The sequence below is a fragment of the Limanda limanda genome, chromosome 2 (genome assembly GCF_963576545.1).
Source record: "Limanda limanda chromosome 2, fLimLim1.1, whole genome shotgun sequence".
NCBI lineage: Eukaryota > Metazoa > Chordata > Actinopteri > Pleuronectiformes > Pleuronectidae > Limanda > Limanda limanda.
Genome location: NC_083637.1, coordinates 28,514,810 through 28,540,564, shown reverse-complemented (window position 1 = coordinate 28,540,564; position 25,755 = coordinate 28,514,810). Strand labels below are relative to the sequence as shown.

At 41.2% G+C, this 25,755-nt stretch overlaps 1 protein-coding gene across 4 annotated transcripts in view; it reads right to left on the bottom strand.

The window, feature by feature from the left end:
* The window catches only part of rptor (regulatory associated protein of MTOR, complex 1), a 152,091-nt gene extending 130,315 nt beyond the window's left edge, over positions 1–21,776 (bottom strand). For all 4 annotated transcript variants that reach the window (XM_061088248.1, XM_061088264.1, XM_061088256.1 and 1 more), the window contains exons 1-4: positions 21,349–21,776; positions 19,544–19,718; positions 2,784–2,886; positions 1,303–1,385 (exon numbers count right to left, since the gene is read on the bottom strand). In XM_061088248.1, the coding sequence (XP_060944231.1) occupies positions 1,303–1,385; positions 2,784–2,886; positions 19,544–19,711 (354 nt within the window). In that variant the 5' untranslated portion in view covers positions 19,712–19,718; positions 21,349–21,776. The remainder of the gene's footprint in view (positions 1–1,302; positions 1,386–2,783; positions 2,887–19,543; positions 19,719–21,348) is intronic.
* Positions 21,777–25,755: the final 3,979 nt, after the last annotated feature.

Here is a 25,755-nt window from a genome sequence, read left to right as displayed (position 1 = left end):
TTTCTTAACCTTCACTTATCTTGCTTCATCTGTGTTTAGGAGTGATAGAAAAGCTGCCTCTATCATCTACTCCAGCTCAGAGGCTGAGATGCTCGGAGGCCAAAGGAGAGCTCGACTGAGGAGCCTCTGAGAAAATATATTGACCTCGCTTACAGCTGGAAGCCAAGAGGAAGTGCAGCTGCTAGCAATGATATGAATCAATGAACACACACACACATACACTTGAACAGCTGAATTCACAAGACCACGTGATGCATCTGTTTAAAAAAAAAGAAATAAGAACACTGTCAAAAGCAGGTGGGTGTTTGTTGGAACGGTGCACACAGATGAGTGTAAGTGTTGATACAAAGAGATATTAAAAATAAAAACATTCAACTATCAAATGATCACTAAGAGGAAACATCCTGAATTATAGACCATAGAGTTCCGATGACAGCTGCAGGACAGGAGTTGAGTTTGTGTGAATTGACACACTAAAAGCAGAGAAGTGCAAGATGTCCCAGTTTGATTCAGGTTTCATCTGGACTAGAACCATGTTGATCACTTTTGTACATGACAATGAGAAAATGTAAATGGAAGGACTGTATTTCTACAGCGCTCTTCTGGTTTCATCGACCGTTCATCGATCATTCACACACATATTCATAAAGCACTACTAAATGCTGTGTTTTATCTGTTGCACACCATTCACTACCTGCACAGCCATGAGGGGCAACTTTTAATGTTCAGTGTCAGAAATCTTGCCCAAGGACACTTCGGGGATTGCGGATCGTTGGAGCAAGGAATCAAACCACCGACATTCTGGTAAGTGGAAGAACTGCTCTACATCCGTAGCTACAACCTTATAGATTGATGAAGGTAAAATTATACATTTAAAATGTCCATTAAGTAATACCTGGAGAAAATTGCATGATAAGAATGATCTCCAGAAAGCCTCCTCTCACACAAAAACTACTGCCACTACCGGTTTCATTCACAGATTTGGCAAAAATCGGAAAGAAGGTTGTGTTTATTAACCAGAATAAAATTTGTCTCACATTCTGTGGGTGCATGATAATGGTGTCCTGTTAGCTGTGAACGTACCATATGGGTAATTGAATGCTAAATCAATCACTGATGATCCGATATAACAAGAGTCAGATCTTCGAGCCAGATGATTCTGCATTGTTTTATTATTTCAAATGCATTTCATCCAAGTGTGTATTTGCTGTTATGTGAAATAGCTGTGAGAGTGTGTGTGCTTTTGTCATTACAAGAACATTTAGGAGAAAGAGTGGGGCTGGTTCATGTGAACCCACTTACCCTGGGTTGCCAGTTTTCATATTGCTTCTGCAGGTTGGCCCCGATGGTCTCCAGAGCTTTCTGTGGACTCATCGACAGAGGATCTGGCAAGCAACACAGAGAGTAAAATACACTGTGTACGTACATGCACGCGCACACACGCACGCGCGCACGCGCACACGCGCACACACGCACACACACGGATTTTTATCTGACAGTTTTACCAAAACCAATGCAACAAAGCAGTGACTGTTTTTTAATATTCATGCAAAAGATACAACAAATGTATGCTGACTAAAGCAAGTTTGTCCTTTCAGCATCAAAGGAACATTTCTTATCAAATCTAAAGCAGTGCTTGGAAAAATATCAGCAGCCTCAGGGTGAAATATTGATGAGAGCGCATCAATATGGCAAGAAGAATAGCAAAATATAGATTGAGGACGGATCAAATTGTGCTCAGCAGGCAGAGACTAATGTATTGGCAAGTTTGCAGGAGATACTGATACGCTTATGCAGAGAAGTCATCCACTGATCTTGTGATGAATGAGGCTTTGTCGCACTATCACAACTAAATGATTGTGTTTGATGGTTCAAATAATAACTTCTGTCTCACTGAGTGACATTTTAAAGAAAGAATATATACTTTTCTTTGAATAATAAGACATTTCAAAATACACAATTACTTTTTATCTAATTATTATCTATACTCTCGAAACACTGTTTTTCCCAAACTTATAGACATTGGAGAAATGTGGAGTAAAATGAATAACAAAATAGTGACTTTTAAGAAACCTAGGGTGAAAGTATATATTGAGACACCACGATCTCTCCCAAGTCCCTATAGGATAACACAATTTACTGTAATGGTGCCACTGTATAAATAAGTTTTCTGACAACTACACACACCATAGCTAAAGAAAAGCGGATGTTTGTCGATCTCTTTGCAAATAGATGCAACAGATTCCATATATTCTCCTCTGGTGTATTTTAGGACAGCACCCCTGTCTTTACCTCTGAAAGTTCGCCATCTCTAGAACCAAGCGGCAGGTCTTCACAGTGTCAGGAGGCACTCAGAAAGTTAAGAAACTTTAAGAGCTGTGTTCACACTTTAATGTGCCTCCCTCACTCCTCGAAGAGGAAAGGAGTCTCAGGGGAGGCAAACAGTGGTTTTGAGGTTTCCATTCAATAGAGATGGCTCTTTTGTCTTTGTTCTGTGTTACGTGTTGTGGTTCTCTCGACTAATTCATCTTTTTGTTGACAAAGCAGTTGTGACTTCAGCTCTGGGAGAGACTAAGATTGTTGCTAAATGCAGCAAAGTAAAAGCTAAACTTTTACTGTCAGGGTTTGTTATAAATGGTGTTTTCAGGATAAGACGGACTACTCAGAAATGGCATCAGATTGACTGTCAGTGGTAATGTGTTTTTTCTAAAAGAGCGTCATTGAAAAATAAAGTTAGATTTTAAGAGCATGCTCATTCATTTTCATGTTACAGGCTCACTCACCTATCCAGCACTCCAGTCTTGCGCAGGGTGAGGTCTTGACCACATCGGGGGGGTCCACTCCAACATTGAGACACAAAACCAGCGCTACACTCACCGTCTTCATCTGGGAGAGAAGACACAGGACACAACATTATCTTCACATCACTCATCAGTGCTCACGTCATTGTTAAAAAATTTCAAAAGCACATTAAATCTTTATTCATCGGTGTAACTGGACAGAGCATGCTTGTGTTCAGGTCCCTTCAGGGACGTTTTTCTAGTAAACCACATTCTGCTGCTCCTACTGCTGCTCCTGCCCAATGACAATCCAGTGAAGCAGTACAAGTTAAGTGTCTCACCCAGGGGGGAACTCCACAATAGTTACTGAGAAAGAAGATTTATTCACTTTTTCCACTTGATCCAGGGACTACAACTATAAAAATAGAGCTCACTATATTGCTGCTGTCAGACATGCACTGGGCTCAGAATATTCTCCTGAAAATTATCCAGTGCGGCTCTGTGCGAGTACCATAATATCCGAGGTATAGGCTCAAATTCAGAGATCCAGATCTATTTTTTCGGAGTTCATGTCTGAAAAAGGCTTCAGTTTTCTACAGCTAGAAGAATAACTAGTTCTGTCATTAAACTAAGGGTTTTAACCTGAAACTGTAAAGTGTGAATATAAAACGGAGATGTGCAGATAAAGCAAAGGCTCCTTTGAATAAATAAATAATCAAAAACCTTAATGATCTTCATTAAAAGTGCATAAGCAGACCTGACACACAAGAAGGAGTAAAAACACCTGCACACTCCCTGCACCTGCTTAATGAAAAAACATTTGATAAAACAATGTTCTTTTTTGAGCCGGTGTAGATAGTCTGTGGGTGTTTCTTCTTCCAAATGAAAATGGGACGGGAGCATTGTAACAACAGACTGATGTCACACCAGGAAATGAGACCTAACACTAATGTCCACTGTGGTACGAAGTGAGGGGAAAAAGACATAGGACCTCGAAATAGAACAACCATTGATCCATGGGTTATGTGGAAAATCCTGACAAACACAAACACACAAACACATAGCGACCTGTTCAGGCAGCACAGGTCTCCAACAGTGCAAATTACACACGGAAGTAGCAGTGAGCACTTCAGCACCATCAGCACTTCAGGAACATTCCGTTGTGCAGCGGTGCAGATGTCAGCCACGGTGACGCCCTGTCGCCCCAACTTGTAGCTCCAATTAAAGAGAACACTGACACAACGAACTGGAACCAAGGAAGTGCCAACAGAAGCTGCCTTAGGTCTGCTTGATAAAACTCACATTTGAATACTGCAGAGAAGACAACCCCTGACAGCACATATGTTTTGCAGCTGAGGAAACACTCTCTTTGTATTCTTAATCTCAAAGTCATTATTAAACCATTGAGAATACAAAATATTAAGATACAATGGGAAGTAATTGTTACTTATATGTTGTCCATTCAATTTTTCAGATTATATTTGTATAGCCATATTCAAAAATCACAATTTGTCTCATAAGGCTAAACAAGGTGTGAGATCCTCTCCCTATAACCCTCAGTGAGAGTGAGAACAAACTACCAAAAAGAAGGGATCCCTCTAAGAGGATGGACAGAGTGTAACAGAGCAAGTTATTAATAAAATAACAATATTTACAACACTGATGAGAAGAGACAGTGGGCGTGTCTGAAATCACTCACTAATCACTATATAGTGCACTATGCTGTCTGACTGTTCAGGGAACTTTTTACATAGGTCAGGTGGATGTGTCGCCCAGTGTTTTTGAGAAACCACTCGTCCGAAAAAAGGTTTGCAGTCAACATTGTCCACTTATAACATACAGCCCATTTTTGTTTTAGCTTTTTCATAACTAGCTATAAAATGACAAGTTTGCTATGGCTGAAACACCTTATACAACTGGTGGATGGGAGACTGCAGGAGAAACTGAAAATATCACTTCTGAAAGTTTAATGGGTGTTTTGATAAATTACTCGTATTGGCTAAGGCTTTATTGCACATGCATTAATGAGCAGAGCTGCTGTCAACTTGAATAATAGGTTTGTGTTTCCCTTCACTTGATGTCACATTCTCCCCCTCGCCCTCCCTGCCCTGCCGTCCACGTGTGTCCGTGTGAGTGGCGAAACACAGAGAGAGCTGCATGAGAGCACATTTGTTCAGAGCTAGTCATTCAATAGTCTACACACGTACAACACTTCCATGTAAGTCAATGTAATAGTGCCAAGTGACCTTTTCCAGGTAGTGCCGGATAACTCTCTGTGGGTAATGTAAACCTATCGAGCATGTGTTGTGTTTGAGTACAGTGGGTTTAGTGACCTCCCCTGGCTGAGCAGCGTTAGGAAGGCTGTTGTTGAGAGGGTAATAAAGGTGCCCTCCTCCTTTCCCACTGATAGAGGAAAAGGTCAGTGTGCTAGTGGGACTGGGCAGGACGAGACTCAACTTGCACAGCATCCGCACACATACAGTCACACTGCAGCATATCGCCTCAATCATGTCTACCTGACCTCCTCACCCCTCAACCTTCTCCCACCTGCATGCTTGGTCAAAAATTCCATTTAGTCCTGACAGAGTCATATTGGAATTTACACAGTTTACTGTTGCATGAAAGGTCCAGACACGACTGAGGTTCTAGGGGCTCTCTTGAGCTGTACTTATTGTGTAATCAAGGGGTGTCAGGAATAATCAGAAAGATTTGTTCCCGACTGGGATAACTAACGAAAACGGGATTTCTAGTGAACATATCGGAAAGTTGGTCAAACTTTTGGTAAAGGAGTTGCTAAATCAATGACGTTTTCAACTTCCAGTCACAAGTAGGAACAACGAGTGCACAACTCTGGAAGCACCTTGTGAATGCAGTTATAGATTGTGTTGCTTTGAAATAAATGCAAACTTTAGCCTTGCTAATATGCCCACAGTGACAATGTCATACTGAGGTTTAGTACCTATGTTTATGAATCTCGACCATCACACCTGACATTGAAATTCATTTTGTTCCCAGATTATATGTAGTTTTGATTTTAACCTGATTATGTTTACACCTGGTATCAATATGCATATCCTTTGCCCATATCAGTAGCCAATGCTGTGAGGCTTAAATTAGGTCTTCTTGTTTGACAATATGAAGTCCTGTCAATGAAACCAAGTGGAGTTGTAAATGTAGGCTCAATGCGGTTTAGAGAAAAGAAACCCAAAGTAACATTAGATGAATTATTGGAGCGGGTTAACATCCTTGTTCATGAGTCAATCATACTCAAATGCATTGCTCCATTCAAGCCCCACACAAGCCACAGCTCTCCACAGAAACCTTACTGCACAATTTGCCAAGAGCAGCTTCAATCTCCAACACACGAATGGTAAAGGGTTTTGTGGGCTGAAGACGCAAGGTTGATTTGTCAGATGGCTGTGCACCAGAAGAACATGGGTAATGCAGCAGGGCAATCAGCCTACATGGAAATGATTGTACAAAAGAATGACTTCAAACTAAGAAAATCTACAGTTAGGTGTGGTCCAATCAGAGCTCAGACTTTAAACCGATGCTGAGTTCAGACTACGAGAGGAGGTCACATAGCAGGCATCAGAATATACCTGAGATGAAGCAGTTCTGACGTAAGAGTGGTGCAAAATCTCTCCTGAAAGTTTCACAGGTCTGATTCACAGCTAAAATAAGTCTTTGTTTGAGGTAATTGCTGCCAAAAGGAGGTTCGACCAGTTATTGAATCCAAGGATTCACTTATTTTTTCCCCCCAGCACTAAGAATGTATTCAATAAAGACACAAATAATAAATGTTTGTGTTTGAGCAGATAGCACACAATGTTTGTCTATCCTTGTGAAGATTATATCACATTTTATTACCAATGTACAAAGAAAACCAGCTTTTTCAAAAGATTTCGGAGGATGCCATAGATATATAATGGGTTTTTTTTTCGCAACTTTTCAGTACTGGTATCTTTAAATCTAAGGATAGCTCAAGTGTTTTCATGAAGACCGGAAAGCAGCTAGAAGTCTAAGATTGTCTCCCCAGCCACACGATCTAAAAGTCCATCAGGTTTCATGGGACACATTTCTTCTCTTCCTTTATCTTTCAAAGAACTGGAGGCTTTCTGTCAAGAATGATCCAATGTCCCCTGACACACAGCTTTCACTCAAATGACAGAGAAGTCAATGAAGATTCAAGCTGTTTGGGAGCTAAAGGCTGGTTTTACTGCTTATTAAGCACTTTTACTTCTTTACTGATATTCTATTAGTTTGCACTACGATGTGTATCACATTATCTTGTCTAAGAAATGTGTGCCTTTTTCCTTCACACATATTAAAGGAAGGTGTCGGCACGCAGATCCTTTCACCAATAAGAACCTAACCTTATTTTAAGTCATTTTATTCTGAAAGTGCCCTCCTTACCTAATAGACAATTCAATTGAATAAAAAGAAATTGTGCAGACTTAAAAGATGAAAGAGATGGAGGTTAACTGACTCAATAAGATGATTTTACTGCTAATATGTAGGTAAATGTGCCTGTTCCCTGTCAACTCTGCAGGGGCTGCAAAAGATCTACACCATTATCCTGGGAAAAGACTCTGACAGCGTCCAAAAGTCTGAGACGACTTGAATAGGAAGGTGGCCTGTACATCTAAAACATATTACAAAGACACAGCCTCTACTAGGAGGAACCAGGGCAGGTTTGGCCTTTAAAATACAACAGCAGTAGTGACAGCACACTATTAATGCAAATTCCAGTGGGAGAGAGAAAAGATGTTACTGCCACGGCAGGTTAAATGTCAAGAAAAACTGTTGGCTCTCAAGAGACGGTAAACTATCATATCATTTTTTTTACCTCAACATGGACCAGCATACAAATATACAAGAGACACAGAAACAGGTACTTCAGCGGACAGCAGTCAGACTCGTCACCCAAGGTACAATGAGGACAGGAGACACTATTGCAACCACAACAATGGTATCACTTTGGAGTTAATCATGGTTATACTTAAGTGATTCAAGCGGATGATATAATAACCATCCCAAAACAAGCATCCCTGATGAAAGTATTTGTTTCTGTCCATCGTCCAATGCAGGTACTATACAACAGATTTGACATTGATATTCATGAGAATAACACAGACAGATGAGGCACAGTGTTTCTTTTCACAATCATCATTACGATGCAACATGACATTTGAGTATGATGTCTCACAGGTGTGGTCCCCATTATTCTCACCGATTTATCCGCTTGTTTGTTCCACACTACCTCACACTCAGTGAAAACAAGAACAGGTAGTTTATTTAACCAAGCTTGTAAATAATTGATAAAAAACGATTTTGTTATATCTATTGGGCAGCAATTTAGGTATCTGCAGGGCTTATAGCAATGACTTAGTCACTCCCTTAGACGCTATTAAAATGGTTACGCTGTGAGTGTAGTGCTCGTTAAGATAAAATGGACATTTTAAGGGAACCTATTATGCGCATTTCCATCTCTATATTTTTATTCCGGGTCTCCACTGAGCAGCTCTTCATGATTCACAGTCTTTAAAAAAGTCCTTATTTGTCTCAAAGTGCCTGTCGGTCAGTTAAGCCTGTAACTAAAATCTGCAGAGGGACAGCATGCCCTGCACTTGAATGCACGGTCTCCTCCTCTTACAAATAGGGATGCACCGATCCGATATTTGTATCGGTATCGGTACCGATATTGAAGAAATTTCTAGATCGGGTATCGGTGACAATGGGCCGATCCATATCGGCGGATCTATTCAGTGTAATTCTATGCTGTGCGCTGTGAGTGACGTCATACGCAAGCAACACGCCGTGTTTACAAAATGCAGCGACCGAAAGGATCAGCTCCCCCGTGTCACTTATGAGTTTAACAGCACACTGGGTGGGGGGGGGGTCCGGTGGCGCCTCACGGCGTCGCTGGTGCGGGGGGCTTTTTCTCATTTTCTTGGGACCGCGGGGTGGTGTCCGCCGGAGGGGCCCCCAGCGGGCGACGTAGCTGAGGTGATCCGCGAGAAGGGCCCGACACGCGTCCAGAGCTACAGTCTATGGTCCAGAGTCGCCGCCGCTGCCGACCGCCGTACCCGGTCCCCTCCGACGGCCCGCCTTCCGCACCGGCGACGACTCTGGACCATAGACTGTAGCTCTGGACGCGTGTCGGGCCCTTCTCGGGGATTACCTCAGCTACGTCGCCCACTGGGGGAACCCTCCGGTTTGGGGGCCCCTCCGGCGGTGCGCCTCGGCTGGCGCCGAGCAGCTGACTCAGAACTGGTGCGGACCAGGGGAATCCGACTGTTTAATAAGTATCGGTATCGGATCGGTATGACCGATACTAAACCTCAGATATCGGTATCGGAGGTGAAAAAAGCGGATCGGTGCATCCCTACTTACAAATGGGGAGAATCTGAAAGTTAAAATGTTTCTATGTAAGCCCCAGTTAAAGTACATGTGAGATATGTGATACGTTGAAATACAAAAAAGATTGTGATGAGTATACTCTTTTGAATGTGATAAGCAGGTCAGTGTAGAAACCAAATCTCTCACACACACTTTGTCAAAAGTTCGGTTTCTAAATTTGCCTACTTATATCACTTGGGTGTGGGCCTGCAATTAAGTAATTATTTTCATCAAAGCATTATAATTCATTTATTTACCACTTATTTACAAATTGTCCAGCGTCTGTTTATTTCAGAACAATGTTGAGTGTTACTAAGTGGATCATGTTGGTGTTGGAGCTGAGAGATGTTGAAGAGCAATTACCTTTTCTTAAAGAACTACAATGAAGAAAACAAAGACATTGTCCGTGTTCGTTTCTTCAACTCAATTCAAAACTGGTGGCAATTATGCTTGAAATGCGATGCTCCAAAGTGGACCAATCACAACTCCTACGGTCTGCATCTCTGACGCATAGTTACATTTTTGGGGAGGTGCCAGTGAGGGCACGGCGTATGGCTCCGTGGTGTGTACACGTCCACGCATAGGCTACAGCTTAGCTACGACGCAGAAGCTTGACTTGGGCTTAACATGTTGTTACCATATTTATTATTTTTATGTAAACTTCTGAGCGCTTTGGAATTTTCACTCCCTGCAAATCATCATAGTTACCGATCTAAAATAATTTATATTTGAATCTGCACAGTGGAATCAACCACATTTACAAGTCTGCTGTCATATCAGTTTAACAACATTAACTCTTTGTATGATGCAGAATAAACTGTTGACTTATCCAAATAAAAGGATAAAACAAGAATTCTTGGTAGAAGTGGTTTAAATCTCATTTATTTGAATTGAGTTGGACAATGAAAATAATAGTTGGTTCCAGCCAAAGGAAAACACAAACGGAAACAGCAGGACTGTTATCAAAATTGGAAATGTGTTAAAGACAGTGATAAGAAGAAATTAGTGGAAAGAAAGAGAGAGGTGGTGAGTGAGGATTCCCTGTGTGACCCATGCACCTTTTGACCCATAACAAGATAATGTAGCTCTTGATCAAAGCGGAGGCTTCACCTGTTAATTTGACTAAGTACTAACCTGAGAGGACATCCTTAACAAAATGAGATTTTAATACAGGTATGCTCTGACCCTCATGGATTTCCAATAACCTCATTAAGTCTTTTTCTTTGTGAGGCAGAGGGAGAGGAGTAGAAGAGCCGAAAGAACAGAAGAGGGAATCAGAAAAGCAAACGGGAAGGAGGATAAATATTCACATTACATGTGTGTGTAAGTACACACAGGAGATGATGTGTATTAAAGTTAGGGTTAGGCAAGTTTAAGTTAAAGTGAGTAATCAGGATTCGAATGCAGGTCAATGTATTGTCCTCTGAAGTCATGGTGACGAGTTAGCATGTGTGCATGCATCTCCCTATGCACGTAATTGGTTGCCGTCCTCCTCTCATTAATAGCGGTACAGGACAGGGGACTTCCCAGCCTTTTCCCTCCGGGCCCTTTTGAGTCTCCAATACAGCCCCACAGCCCTGGTCAATGCGACGATCAATGGCCCCTATTTATTACATTTGTTAGGCCAGCAATAAATAAAGGTTATTAAAATGGTGGAGACCATTGTTCTCCTACGATCATGTAGCAACAGGTCATGATGGACTCTTCAGCAGAGCTGTGTATGTGACTTGCTCTAAAAAAATTGTTTTTGGTATGTCTAAAAAAATTATAAACACATGGCAAAAATTTCTTGCCAAACACAGCTTTTTACAAAGGCCTTAGTAAAATGGCCATGCTCATAATTTAGGCTAAGTGCCAACAAGCACAGTCTCATCCTGTAGAATTAGCTTTTCTCCATGGGCTTTGTTACAAACACAATGAATTGTACATATGGGTAAATCCTCCCTGACAAATGCATTTATGCTGTTGTGCCAAAAGTGACAAGAGTAGCTTTAGGAGGGAAAAAAAAGTTGTGAAAACTCTGTGTACGACTATCAAATATTCTTGTTTGTAAAGTTTAACATTTAAATGCTTTGACGTGCACCTCAGCTCCCTAGGTTTATGCATGTGTACGAGAAAAGAAATAGAAGAACATGAAAACTGCTGACATGTTCCCATGTGAAGAACCATTGGATGTGTTTGGAACCCACTGATAATATCCTATACAGTAGGTGCACAAGCAGGCACTGAGGACATTCTTGAGAAATACTGTACTGTATACAATATTTGTCCTCTGTCTGCATAAGTAATCTTTATATAATCAGGTAGGGACATTTCTCCAGCAACACTCTGCCCCTTTGTCACACACATACATGCATTAGATATATTAAAATACAGAGAATGATTTAAATGATCAGCCGAACCGTTGCTCTGTTATTTTAACATCTCCCCTATGCTCAAGGTGACGCTGCACTTTCACTCTAATGCAGTCATGGATTAATACAACTGCAGAGGCTATGAGCAGGGGCGGTGCGTCCCATTGGGCAAGTCGGGCAGTTGCCCAGGGCCTCGGCCGCCAGGGGGCCTCGTCGTTTTACAATTTTTTTTTTTTTTTTAATAATTCAAATAAATCACTTGTCATTGCACATGCATGTGACTGGAATGTAATGTTTCTAGGGGTGTTCTTAATTTGTTGGGTCTCATACTGTCAGCTGCCAGAGTTGCCACAGGAACGAGCTCTGATCTCCCTGTGTGTCTCTGAGTGAATGAGAGCGGGCGGACGTCTTGACACACACACACACACTCACCCGCACAACACTGTACAGTGAGCCGCTGCAGAGCCGCGGGTTGCCGACCCCTGGCTACGGCGAAAGAACGATTTGTTTACAGTTCCACCGTTAAAGGGAAGCGGACGTCCTAACATTAGTTCCGCGGCTTCACAGTACATTTCACAGGAACGAGCTCTGATCTCCCTGTGTGTCTCTGAGCGAATGAGAGCGGGCGGAGCCCCTGGCTCCTGTGTGTGTGTGTGTGTGTGTGTGTGTGTGTGTTTGTGTGTGTGTGGATACTCTCTCTCACACAGACACACACACACAAACTCACTCAATCGCATGTCTCCCTTTCTCTCTCTCTCACACACACACACACACACACATAGGGTTGCAAAATTCCGGAAATATTCAAAGTTGGAAACTTTCCATGGGAATTAACGGGAATTAACGGGAATTAACGGGAATATACGGGAATTGATGGGAATTAATGGGAATTAATGGGAATTAACGGGAATAAACTGGAAATGTTGTGGGTAATTTATACTAACTGTATTTACCTTGTCATATACAGACATAAATATAAACATTTTGTTGTGTCATAGGCTGATTTGAGCCCTGAGGAAACTTTGGGCACTTGACTATATGCTTCTGCATCGTTGTGTCATTCTTAACATAGGTCTTTGCACAGTATTTGCAAATGTAAACAGCCTTTCCTTCTACATTGGATGGGGTGAAATGTCTCCACACATGAGAGAGTGCACGTGGCATTGTTCTTTAGAATAAGATGAGAACAAAGTTTGTAAAAAAACACTAATGCAATACCAGAGATATAAATTGTTAGCCAAACAATTGGAATCGTCTGTAAAAATATTTTATAATTGATCGATAAATTAATAGAAATAGGCTAGATGAACAGATGAACACTACAGCAGGCCTCAGTAGCCCTGCTGTAGTGAGCAGGATGCTAGGAATGATCTGTGCATGTGATGGAAGAATGCTCAGTGGAGGGTTGAAATTCAACGTGCAGTGTGTGCTGCATTCCAAACATCTTTAAAATAGTGTTTTGAATTATGTTTTTATTGCTCAGCGTTTAATTTGCATAGTTTTTTTTTTCAAAATTCCCAAAAATCCCCGAGCTTAATATGCCTGTGGAAAGTTTCCTGAAAGTTTCCGGAAATTTACCGGAAACTTTCCGCCCCTTTGCAACCCTACACACACATAGTCAAAATAGATTTGCTGTAAAGTTAATCATTATGAAGTAAATAATTGTTTAGTTGTTTCTATTCACAATAAATGTCAGTTTCACATTACATGGCTCATTAAGTGTGTGTGTGTCTGGATGGGTGTGGGGTTGGAAGGGATTGGTGCTTTGGTGGGTGGGATTGTTTGTTTGGTTTTTTTTTTTGAAGGGGGGGGGCCTCAAAATTGTTCTTTGCCCAGGGCCTCCAATTAGCCAGAACCGCCCCTGGCTATGAGCCACTTCTGCTCACTTTACTCATGAAAAATAAATATAGATTCAATAGCATTTGAAAAGCTAAAGAATAACTCTGCTAAGACATTGTACAGACTGTACTGATCATCTTTAATAAAAGCACAAGACTGTGATACAGGTGGTCTGTTGGGACAATGTACAGCCACATTCAGTACCTCCTACAAGCTAGAAAAGCTCACATAGATTTCTCCATGATGTCCCTACATCCGTGTTTATGAGACGAGAAGGAGTGCTACTGCTCATTAATCTCGATTCCCAATAAAAACCACCGGCATTATCCTTCCACTAACTACAATGATGCAGGAAAGGAAATAAAATATACTGTTTACTGAGACAGAGTTGTATCCTTGCAACTAATGAGCTCAATAAAACCATTCTTTGTGAAGATGCAAGACATTTCTTAGAGATCCAGAAGTGTATAAGAATCTATATCAAAAGCAAATGATCAGAGATAAAATGAAGCATGTGACACATGCACAGTCTAATCTGTATGATGCGGCATTATCTATGGCTTTGTCGAGTATTTATCTATCTAAAGGACACATCAACAGGATGGGACCTTAGAACGTACATGTGTTGGCCAAAGAGCATTTCCCATATGTTCACAGTATGGTGAGATCACCGCCATAATTCAAGAAATGTATACAACTACCCATCATGGATAAACATGTTTTATTTTCAAGCTTGTGTGGCTGAAAGTCTATGTGCTGCCTAATGAGCGGAGAACATTGATTGAATACAACTAATGATGCAGAAGATAAAGCATCACAGACCACCTGTCTCATTTCCACATTATTACAATGTGCTTGGGTATTGATGACTTATTGATTTCATTACTCCTAAGTGAAAACACACAGCAGGCAGCGCGTGTGTGAAAACAAATATGGGACCATTTTAAATGGGTCGTTCGTTTCGGTGTGTGTGCGAGTGTGTGTACGCGTGTAGCTGTCCAGAAAGGTGCCAGAAACAAGAAATATGTCATCAGGCAGCAACACTTATTCCAAAATAATAACATCATGATAAAAATATTATATTATAGTTCTATTGATTTACTTGGGTCATAAATGAGGGTTGGCTGGTATAACTTTGCAGTGCACTCAACTATGATTTGCGTCTTTTTGCTACTTTAATTTGAATTTAGTCTATTTTCATGTGTGTAATTTCTATGTTGTGAGGCACTTTGAGATAATAAGTTTATTCATATTTTCATGTAACCGCACCAACATGACGCATGTTCCAATTTTACAATCCACCATGTAAATGGGAAAAGCAAATCAAACTAGAATGGCACTCAGAAGAGCGCAAACCTCCACCAAAGCCCAGTAGTCCCTTGAAATTCAGTCAAACTGCAAAAAATTTCGTAGATTTTTGGTCGTTAAAATGACTGATATTTTTCATCAAGATTCATAGATTATTCTCTGAGGAAACAGTGAAAATGTTGAAAAACACTAGCTCACAATGTTGAAATTCATCCACGCTTTCAACTGTCTAGCTTTAGTCATTGTGTCATCATGCTGACTCGAGTTTGAGGTAGCTACTAGCTAACTGTAGGGTATCATTTTGTGTCGAGAGTGTGTTGTCAAGTTAATTGCAATGTTAACTAGACACGTGTGGGGATGTTTATGTTGCCTGTATGCAGAGTTATTTTAGTACATAGCTAAGGCACTGAGATGAGGCACCGAAATCTGGGTTGTGATTCACTCTGGCAGGTACCTGCCTGATTGAACCCGGCTTTCCATATCCAACCCTGGTGAAAACATATCCTCATTGGCTTTAGAAAGGATGCTGTCTTCTAAGTCTTTAGCAGAGTAGCAGTTTTCATGGGGGCATTGAAACAAACACATTGCTCATACTGGAAGATACCATACTACCTTTGTTAATGAGATTTTGGCACACATTCTTGATTATGTCCACAAATCTGACATTCATCATTACTGCCATGTTTGACCCATAGAAGATGATGTAAGGATAAATGTCAAGACACAGGTCACAGTTACTGGACCTTCGGATGCCTCATGCTGAATGTAATACTTCCCTTGCATTCTATGCCTAGGTAAGGAAAGAAACAAGCCATTGTGCCTCATGAGTTATGACTCATGTGTAATTTACACCATAGATTTCTTCATTGATTAAAGCACACTGAGAATGAGCATTGACACAGCACTATATTAAAGGTTCTCAACTGAGGATCTGGTGTATGAATTCAACCCTTCACCCGGAGTAAAACCTGTGCGTCATCTCCAAGAATTTTCTCTAACCATCAACCTTATTGTCACACAACTATAACAAATCACTCTTTACGATGACGTTCTTTGCATTTGCATGTGGCAAGGGTTTGTTAAAGAGGCTGAGGGCTGGGCATTAAGTTTGCATCACGCCTGTGTCAAGCAACTGTGACGTCGCACAGTTTACAGCTCCAGAGGATTGTGAAGAATAAAAACTGGGGACAGACATGTTTCTGTGCATTCAAGGTAAGAGTCAGGTTGTCTGTCTAACAATGTGAGACTATTATTGATTTTAGGTACTTCTGATTTAAACAGCAAATGAGAGTTACTAAACAATTTGCTCTGACTATTTTAACAAGCATTGGTGATGTCCCAATCTGATTCAAGTCTTTTAATATCAGGTATCCACTGACACTGAGTCTGTTTCTGAACATAATTTACTTCACTTGGATGGTAATGTAACAGACACACTGACATAACACAGCTGCCGGCAAGTTAATATCACATAACGTATTTTTTATGAGCGTCTCTTGATTCAAAAAATGGAAGGTCATATTTTAAAAAGATCATGTCTAAATTAATCTCATAAATTAACCTAAATCCGTTTGTGGTTTTACAGAGGAGTTACGGAGTGGAGGTTCCCCCCCTCACAAACTACTGTATCTTTGACACATACTGACAGCCGCACACAGGGAATACAAGCCAATAACTGCCAGCTCTAATTTAGGCATATCATTAACTTACTGACAGAATTCGCAGTAATTGGTAAGAGCAGACGTTTGTCTTTTTAACTGGTGAGAGTGACGCCCTGCAGGGCCAAATAAAAAGGGAGTTTTTATCCAGCTCTTCTAATAATTGTTATCGTCAGTGTAGTGAACCTGTGCATCCTTCCAACCTCAGTGTGTGAACTCAGGGTCAGTCACTGCTGTGCCTAATTAATATTTCACTTTCATAGGCTAATTTTCACTGGTGTATGCAGCGGGGAAATGCTGCAGTGTGAAGAGGACAAAACAATCTTGAATGGATCTGATTATGATCCGAGCTATTTTATCCGATTTGATCGACTGAAATATGCCTGGAATGGCCCTGACATTTGTTTTCTGTTTTCGAATGAGCATATTGCCTCTTTCCGATTGCTATTAGCCCTCATAATGTAGTAAAACAGCATTATATGCACTATGATACTTTACAAAGTCAAGCGCTACAATGCTCAGAATTCCACCATTTCACTAAATCCTTATTCTCCCTATTTGCAAACTCCTTCAACGCAATAAAACCAAGATGAGGCTCGTGGACGTTTCCAAACTACTCAGGGGTTCCAAAAGTCTCTCAACCTCTCAATCAAAATACAAAATAAAGCAGTCTACAATCATAATGCAGTATGCATCATTCAACAGTGTAACATTATTGATATAAGTCACATCGAAAGTATTACCGTCTAATTCCTGTTTTTGCTTTTGTGACAGACTTTGATGATTCTAGCTGATGTGTGTGAGCTATCAGACTCGGAACAAACGATCAACAACGAAGCCTGTGCTGCACTGACTCATCTCGTCAGGTCCAGGTTCAAGTGTGCTTGTTATCTACACACATACGTCATGTTCTGTGTTCACTGGCAGTGATTATCAACAGAAAAGAGCAAGTCGTGGCATCAGCTCATTAAAACTAATTTGAATCGGTTTCGATTTTGCTAGAAGCCACTCAAACTCATGTGAAAATATCACATACCTAATTCCGTTAATGTAGTCCCTATAAAACTGGCAGTCCAGGGAAAAAAACACAATACTTGCCCCATCTTCAGATTTTATCTTTTTACTTAAATTAACATTACTGTAAAAGAATATAGTCCTACATTTTCTCTTCTACAGGCAGATTTTAATTCAGCAGAAAGATCCACTCTTAAGAAAACTAGATCTTGAACTTTACAGTAGCATAATACAGGCATCTGTACAGTGTATCTGAAAACTGTTGTCATGATTCCAGTTGGCAGGTGCGGCAGCACACACAATCATGCCTCAAGCAGAAAAAAAAAAACGAAAACACACATATACACAATTTAATAGCTGCCATTACCCAAAAGGAGAATAAACACCCCAGTTTGACCAATGAGCCTCGCAACTGAACAGCCTTTCTCTCTGCTCATGTCTTCATTCTGATTGTGAGTGTGCATGTATACGCCTGCCTGTGCATGTGTGTCTCCATGTTTCCAAGAGCAGGACCTCTGATTTCCCACAGTGCCAAGCATAATTTACGGTCGGCTCTAAGTCTCTCCAGGATTAAAGCTTTGCATGTCGATTCGCTCAATATCTTAATTGCTACAGATACTGTCCATCAGCTTAAATCAGCTGACACAATTAGAAGGCCAGCGCTGTGTGAGATCACCCATAACTACTGAAGAGAAAAATGCATGAAGCTGCAGAAAAAAACTGATCAAAATCCATAATTTTTCAATTACTGCCATTTTAAATGATGGATTTAAACCCAAGCCAGTTACATTTGAAGCCAAATTCTTCCTGCATGAAACACAGAAAGCTCTCTTTAATCCCAGCTCCCTGAAAGCAGGGAGCTGGGAAAACGTACAAATGACAGTCTATGGCTTTAAAAATTGTCTGATGAAAAATAATAATGTTACAGTCGATTTAGCTCAACTTTCTGACGGGAATGCCCACACCAGTCGAGCCCTATCACCTCTTTCAAATCAATAGCTGCCTCACGTTTAATGATGTCCTCTCATTCACCGTTTCCCTGCAGCGGGACACTTCAGTAGCCGCTGCGGCATAATTCTTCTGAAGCCTAACAGCAGCGAGGTGTTCAATTTTTATTTTGGTGAATTCCTGCAATAGGTGGTGACTTTGTCAGGGTTATGTATGACTACATGACACTGGCCATCATAGCCACGGGGCAAATAATCAGGTTGGTAACACTGCAGTGGACGAAACGACAGCTTTATGAGAGCTGAAACGCACTGTGGCCATTCATGAGGGAAAGCTTTGAGTTTCTTCTGTCAAAGCGCAACATGGCTAGCCTCCAGCAGTATAGAATGAATTGGTACTATAATAAACACGAGGGTAGCCAGTAATTTGCCAGTAATTTGTCCTGGCTGTATAAAGACTGATGTCCTCTGGAAGCATTCTGCCTAGCAATGGTGCGTTTAATTTGTGTCTTTTGTGGATTGAAATTTTGAGATCTGGTATAATGGACAGGCCAATCCTAATCACCGACCTTTCCTTAAGAGCACCAATAGAAACTATGCTTAATAACGGACAACCTCTGTCAACTTTCCACACTGTCTCAGCTGAAGAGTGCCTGCTTTAAAAAAAACACTTCTGTTTTCTTTAAAAGAGTTATATGAGAAGTCTGATATCACTTTCATGTTTGCACTATAAATACTAAGCTAGAGCAAGCTAACTTAGCTTAGCATAAAGACTGCAAAATATTGGGAAACAGCCATGACATAGTAGAGTTGCTTAGGGACTATCAAAATGCCCTCTTACTGTGTAACTGCAGCTCTAACAATACATTAAATAAAAAATACAGAATTTCATTGTGTCCTTTAAAATTCCAAACAAAGCTTTTCTAACAATTCTTCAGTTAAAAATTATAAATAAAACAACCCCTGCGATATATAGCAACAGTTCTGTCATTCAGTATGATAAACTTTCCTTGGCTTACTCTGCCATGAGTTCTTCCCATGAAAATGAACATGGGTTCAGAGCTATATGACAATGAAAATGCACCTACTGCATAACTATCAAACCTGTCTTGTGTCCACACTGTAACTTAAAGTGAATGTGAATGAGTTTATGCAGTTAATGCTTGGCTACAGAATGACATAGGGTGAAGCCCCATCTCGGCACAAAGGAGCACCCTGACGTACATGAGCAGAGAACTTACCCTGTCCTTCATCCTCCAGCTCTGCGCTAAGGCCTTGGAGCCCTCGATCTTCTCCGAGTGGCGTTTCTTCATGAAGGCCAAGGGAAGCTTCCAGTCATTCATGTCGGCCTCCTCTTCCTCAGCGAGGCCAACCGCTGGGGAATGAAGCAAGTCTGAGTCCATCTTCATCAGGGCCCTGCAGGGGAAGCGGTTACGTTAGTGGAAACACAAAAGATTTAACTGATTTCTGTGATTTCTTACAGTGTGTTCCACATGGTTAACTAGTACATGATCATAGCTGTGGCTGGTTTTCTTATTTCACAATGAAAATGGCTGAGTTTCGCCTAAAGGTCAAAATCTGTCATCAGCAGACTCAGATCAGCCCGATCAAGTTACTATTTAGGTTTGTTAGGATGTTAAAGATTAGTGTTGATTCTGTATTTGAAACAGCACTTTGATGAGACATTTTAGTCATTTTCCCTTCATCAGCATGAGTTACAAGATGACCTGACACAAAAATCATGGATTGTTATAATACTATGACATTAACACTTTGTTCACCCCAATAATGTGGATCTACGCTACATTCACAAACCAACAGTATTAAATTCTACTCTACGAAATATCTGTGCTCATTGGCCGATTATCATGTTTCTCTATGGGGTCAGTCATCCATTACTTATTTGAAAAACAATTCAACGTGAGCTAGCTGCATGGTGGATGAGGAGCTGCTGCGGTTAAACTATGCAGTCACACATTTCTCGAAGCAAAGTCATGTGAAGGCGGTTGTTGCAAACGCGTCGGCTCTTCTGGAGGTGATATGACAAAACTTTTAAAAAAGAATGTCCATAGTGGAAACTGTGGATGGAGCAACAATAATCCATTAGAGAGAAAAGGTGACGCCGACTTTTATCCAATGTCAGCTGGGATTGGCTGCAGCTCCCCTGCAACCCTTAAAGGATAAGCGGTGTATAAATATTGAATGAATTTAAATATAAACTTAACTGAGTTGAGATGAGATGGGATGGGACAGATTGACAGATTGACAAATGGACGGATGTGAGATTGAGGGCACAGTTTATGGTCAGGCTCCTGATAATATTATTCATTCATTCTTTGATCACACAGTTCCTGAGTAAAATCTAAATGGTTGTTTTTGCAAACAAAGTTGTTCTTTGAATGCTTGTGTTGTGACATTCCTCAACATTTGAGGAATACTGTGACTCTACAGGCAGATCTTTCATTTGAAAACTGAGCACGGACCGGCTGACAAAGAAAAGCCATAGACAATCAATAGTGAAGGGAGAGTTTAGGAAACCTCAACAGCTGCTGAGTTAACCTTTATGACCGTCAACATTTTAAAAAACTTCCCTTGGTTTATGGGATGGTGGCTGTGGGTCATGTGTAGTGAATCTTCTGCTGGGATGAAAACCACAACACCAGCAGAAGCCCCACACACACTCACTGGGAGCTGAGCGGCTGCCTGACGTTCTCCACACCTGGAGGAGGTCATGGGAACACAGGCTGAGCCACAGGTGAGGAGCTGTGTGTGTGTGGACATGCACGTTCACCCAACTCCGCCTGTGTCGTCAACACCACAGCTGCCTCCCCCGCTAACACAAACACACACCGGTCAGCTAGCCTACTTAGCTCAGCTAGCCTGGCTCATTTGACAGCTCCCATGCAGCTAGCTGTCAGAACTGCGTGAGCAGCGAGCGTTGGTTAAGGAGCTTCCTCCGGTCATGTTAGAAACAACCTGAACACGGGGCCATGTGACTGAGAGCAGATGTGTGGAAATGGCGGTAGCGAAGCGTGTAGCTGCAGACCTCGGTGCTGTGGGGTTATCTACCCGGGCTGAGGAACCTCTGCTCCTGCGGACGATGACGGACACTGTGGCACAAACAATCCTGGTGAGAAAGTTGTAGGGCAGCGTCCACAGCCGGTAGAGAATGTCAAAGCCGTCAAAGCCGAGCTGGACGGGTGCGTGTTTGCAGGGGAATCCGCGGCTCCTCTCCCCACGGCTCTTCGCTATGGGAAGGGGCTGGAGACGAGGCCCATCTTCACACGGACAGTCTGCCACAGCCACGCGAAGCCCCGGTCGTTCTTATCGACGACTGGGCTCCTGCGGTCTCCTTCTACAAGCCAGCGACCCTCGGAGCTGGTTTGGCGCGACGGTGCTCGCGGAAATCCCACGTAATCCCGAGAGTTTCTCCGGAGAGGCACTGCTTCAGCACTTCTGCAAGGGCGCAGCCATCTTGGGTTGGACCCAGAATGCACTGTTGGTGCGGCGGGGCTGTCGTGAAACGTCACAGCTCCTGTCAGACAGCAGAGTGTACACACGCACATGCAAACACAATTAAACACAAACACACCCACAGCTACCGTGGGAAATTAGAGAGAAATGATTATAAAAAACAATTTTTTTATTCCATCTGTTTATTTAATGGATAGTGCTCATTATTCTGACAATAAACCAGAGTTAGCTGTGTAGGCTCATTTTCATCTGTTGTCCCTATAGACACTTTTTGCAAGGATCATTTCATTTTATTTCAAAGAAATAAACCCATAAATATTACCAATATTTATGTACATTATACAAACCATGAAACTAACTATATAAAACCACAAGATTAAAACACTGTGACTGATTATAATAAGAAAAAATAATTTTAGAAGTATTATTAAACCCAATATTAAATGTACTTACATTTTCACATTACCGTGGCTGTCAACATGGAGGTACTCTTTTATTTATTTCATTTTACATACAGTTCTTTTTTATGTGAAGGTGAAGACGTGCACATGACACCAATATACTTATTTCATATATTTTTTAATTGACAAATGCTGCTCTGATAAATTAAAGTTTTTCTTTCACCTTAAAAAAAAGTCTTTAAACTTAAATACAAACTACTTTTATACTTTATCAGTGTTTATTGCCAAGGAATTTGCAGGGGTGTGTTTTGGCGAAACCATAAAATGTAAAAAATATTATAAACATGGGGGGAAAGATTGTAACTTTTTGTAAAAAGTAGAAGAGAATTGTGCAATGAAAATTAGATATTTACAATTGAAATGTGTACAGTATGACCCTTACTGTCCACATAATAAGATATTAAGACTGAATTTTTTTATGTCTTCATTGTTTGATATGTGTTTTTCTAAGTCCCATGAGAACCACTAGAAGGTAAGGTGGTTAATTTTCTTCTGAAACGCTTTTTAAAAAATCATAATTGTTGCAATCATTTTCATGTCCCGATAACCATCAATAAATAATGTTGTCTGAAAAAATCTAAAGGGACAGACGGAATGATTAATAATTCACACAGATTTTTCAATCCAAAGGCGAAACATTTACACATCAATTCCCCCCTACATCCCTATACATCCGATATGATACTACTGAGACTGGATCAATGCAAGCAGAATTAATATGCGCCTGTACATACACGTTTTGAGCAGGCTATGTTCCTGTGCAACCAAACTGCAACAGCAAATACGTTTAGAAGGAAATGTAATTGCTACTTGGTTCATATTCAGAGGCAATGTTTTAAATGAATTATTGAATGGATGGATGGATGAATGAATGGGTGAATGAATGAATGAGTGGATGATGGGGTGACCAAATTGCACAATTGTGGTTAAGGTTGGGGGGTGTCTGAAGTCACTGAACTTATTTTGTATTAAACCATTCAATACTCCTTTCCTATAAACCAAGTGCTGTGCGTGGATAAACATCATTAAACTGTTTGATAAAGTTGTCAGTAACATCAAGTGCTGGAAACAAATGTGTTTACTGTAAACATTTGCACATCTGGTCACAGTTATGTCTCCTAAATAGTATTTGCTGTTGCAGTTAAGTTGTATGGAAACAGAATTCCAAGGCTTGGGTTTAGACATGCAGAAGTTACACATCATCCTCATCCTTCATGTAGACTTGTGGCTACTTGGCAAATAAGTCGAATACACTCTCTTCCACCGTTAACTTGCAATGAGCTGAAATTCATTGGCTGCTGATTCAGGTGATGATTCTCTGCAGGTTTACTGATCATTATCACAGTCTATTTATATTGTCATTTGATTTTGATGAGAAAATATTGATTACAGCCACTTTAAATGTGTCTTTAAAACAGAAACTGGATCATTTGCATGATACAATTACATGCGTTGTGTGTGTTATTGTTTACCATTATGGTGATGTTTGCTGTGCACAGCCCAGCCCCCCACCTGCATGAGTCAAGTGAACAAAGTGTTTTAGGCTCCGTGCGATCCGTCCCCAGCATCCTTTGCTGTGAGGCTTCACACTCATTTCTCAAACAGCAGGAGCTAAAGGTTTGTTTTTGAAAGAAGGGACATGGAGAAAAAAAAGCTGCCCTGTCTGTCTCAGAGTCTTTTGACTCTCCTGAGTGTGTGTCCCGCAGACACAGGCTCTGGTGACATCACTGAGAGGCCTTTCATTTGAAGACTAGCATCAAGATGATTACCAGTTTGTTCTTGGTCAACAAAGAGATTTGCTCTCAGGCCTTAATGACTTTATTCAAACCCGACACGTCTCTCGGGCTCAAAGGACAACACTGAGTTTTTTGGAGGGGCTGTTAACTCATCAGACACCATGAAAATGCTGCACCAGATGGATGGAACATGAAAATATTCCTCTCACTGTATTCGCCCGTGCAGCAATCATCTGTGCAGCCTCTGGGCTTGGCTATGCTAAAGGCGCAGGAGCAATCTGGTGAGCAAGAAACACAGGTACAGCCAAACAAATTTGTTCCTCTTGCCTCCTGGTCCTGGTGTCCACTGCAGGGGGGAAACAATCCAATCTTCTCGGTGTGATGGAGGTTGGGAACCTGTGGTAACTGATAGCTAGAAGAGGGGAGAGGAAAGAGAAGATTAGGCTACTTTTTTTCCTCTCCTCTGTCATGTAGGGAACAAGGTGACATGATCAACTGGGCTGAATCATGGTAGTTGGAGCCAAATAAGTCAGGGGGAGGGAAAGGCTAAACACCTTGTTCGCAAGGATTGATTGTTCCAAGGCGTGAGAAAGAGCGAGCAAGAAAAGACACTGATGGATGGATGAGTTCACAGGAGAGAGGGCTTCATGAGTAGAAGCTGTGCTATCATGTGATCCTCCACCAGCACCAACAGATCAGTGACTCCCCCAGAAGGAAACTGTGGACACAGAGTTGAAATGGAGCATTAATCCCTTTCTCTGGTGCTCTCATTTGTCATAAAGATACACATTTTACAGGAGTGGTTTCCCCCGTCCCATTATTTTCACTCTCCACTGTCTTGAATCAAGTTCAACAACATTTGAAATATTTCATTGGTCAATACTATAAGCAAATCCTCTCAAACTCAGTGCCATTTACACTCTTGTGAGAAACTTTCCAGGAGGATAAAGGTCATCCTGAGTTTTCTTGTCCACATTTAAAGCCAGATTCTCTGTCCACCTCATTCATGCCCTCATTGCTGTTTTCAAGCCAGGCTTATAGTGTGTCGATAAATACACTACTTACACTAATGCCCCGTTACATATTGGTGATTAGTGTTTACTGCTCCAGAGGTGGCAGCTCCAATGAAAGCCTCAACCTCATAACTTGCACTCAAGGTTGAGTGAAGATATGAATTGTCAATCCATGAAGTGCCAGCAAACAATCTGTGAGAGGATGATTGCTGCAGTGTGTGGCTAAAATCAATCAATCAATCAATCAAAGTTTATTTGTATAGCCCATATTCATAAATCACAATTGGTCTCATAGGGATTTAACATGGTGTGACATCCTCTGCCCCCTCAGCAAGAGTAAGGAAAAACTACTAAAAAAAAACATTTTAACAGGGTAAAAAGAACGTAGAAACCTTAGAGAGAGCCACATGTGAGGGATCCCTCTCCCAGGACCGACAGAAGTGCAACAGATGTCAAGTGTAAAGGAGAACATCATCAAGATAAAGGTTTTAGCAGCATTGATTATTATAAACATTTTGAAGCATAACTGAAGGTCAATGAATTGATGGATTATTGTCAGTAATGGTCAAGTATCTGAGGAGACTCTGATTGAGACTGATGAGATTCTGATTGAATAGGTACAAAGCCTAAAGAGGGAAGACAAGTTCTTGCATGGGAGAGAGAACTACAGTGAATGAATGTCTGCAGGATCTCCGGAGGGGACCTTCAGTTCAGTGCATGTCTGAAAGCAGCTTCAGAGATCTCTCACGTGACGTTATTATGAGTAAGT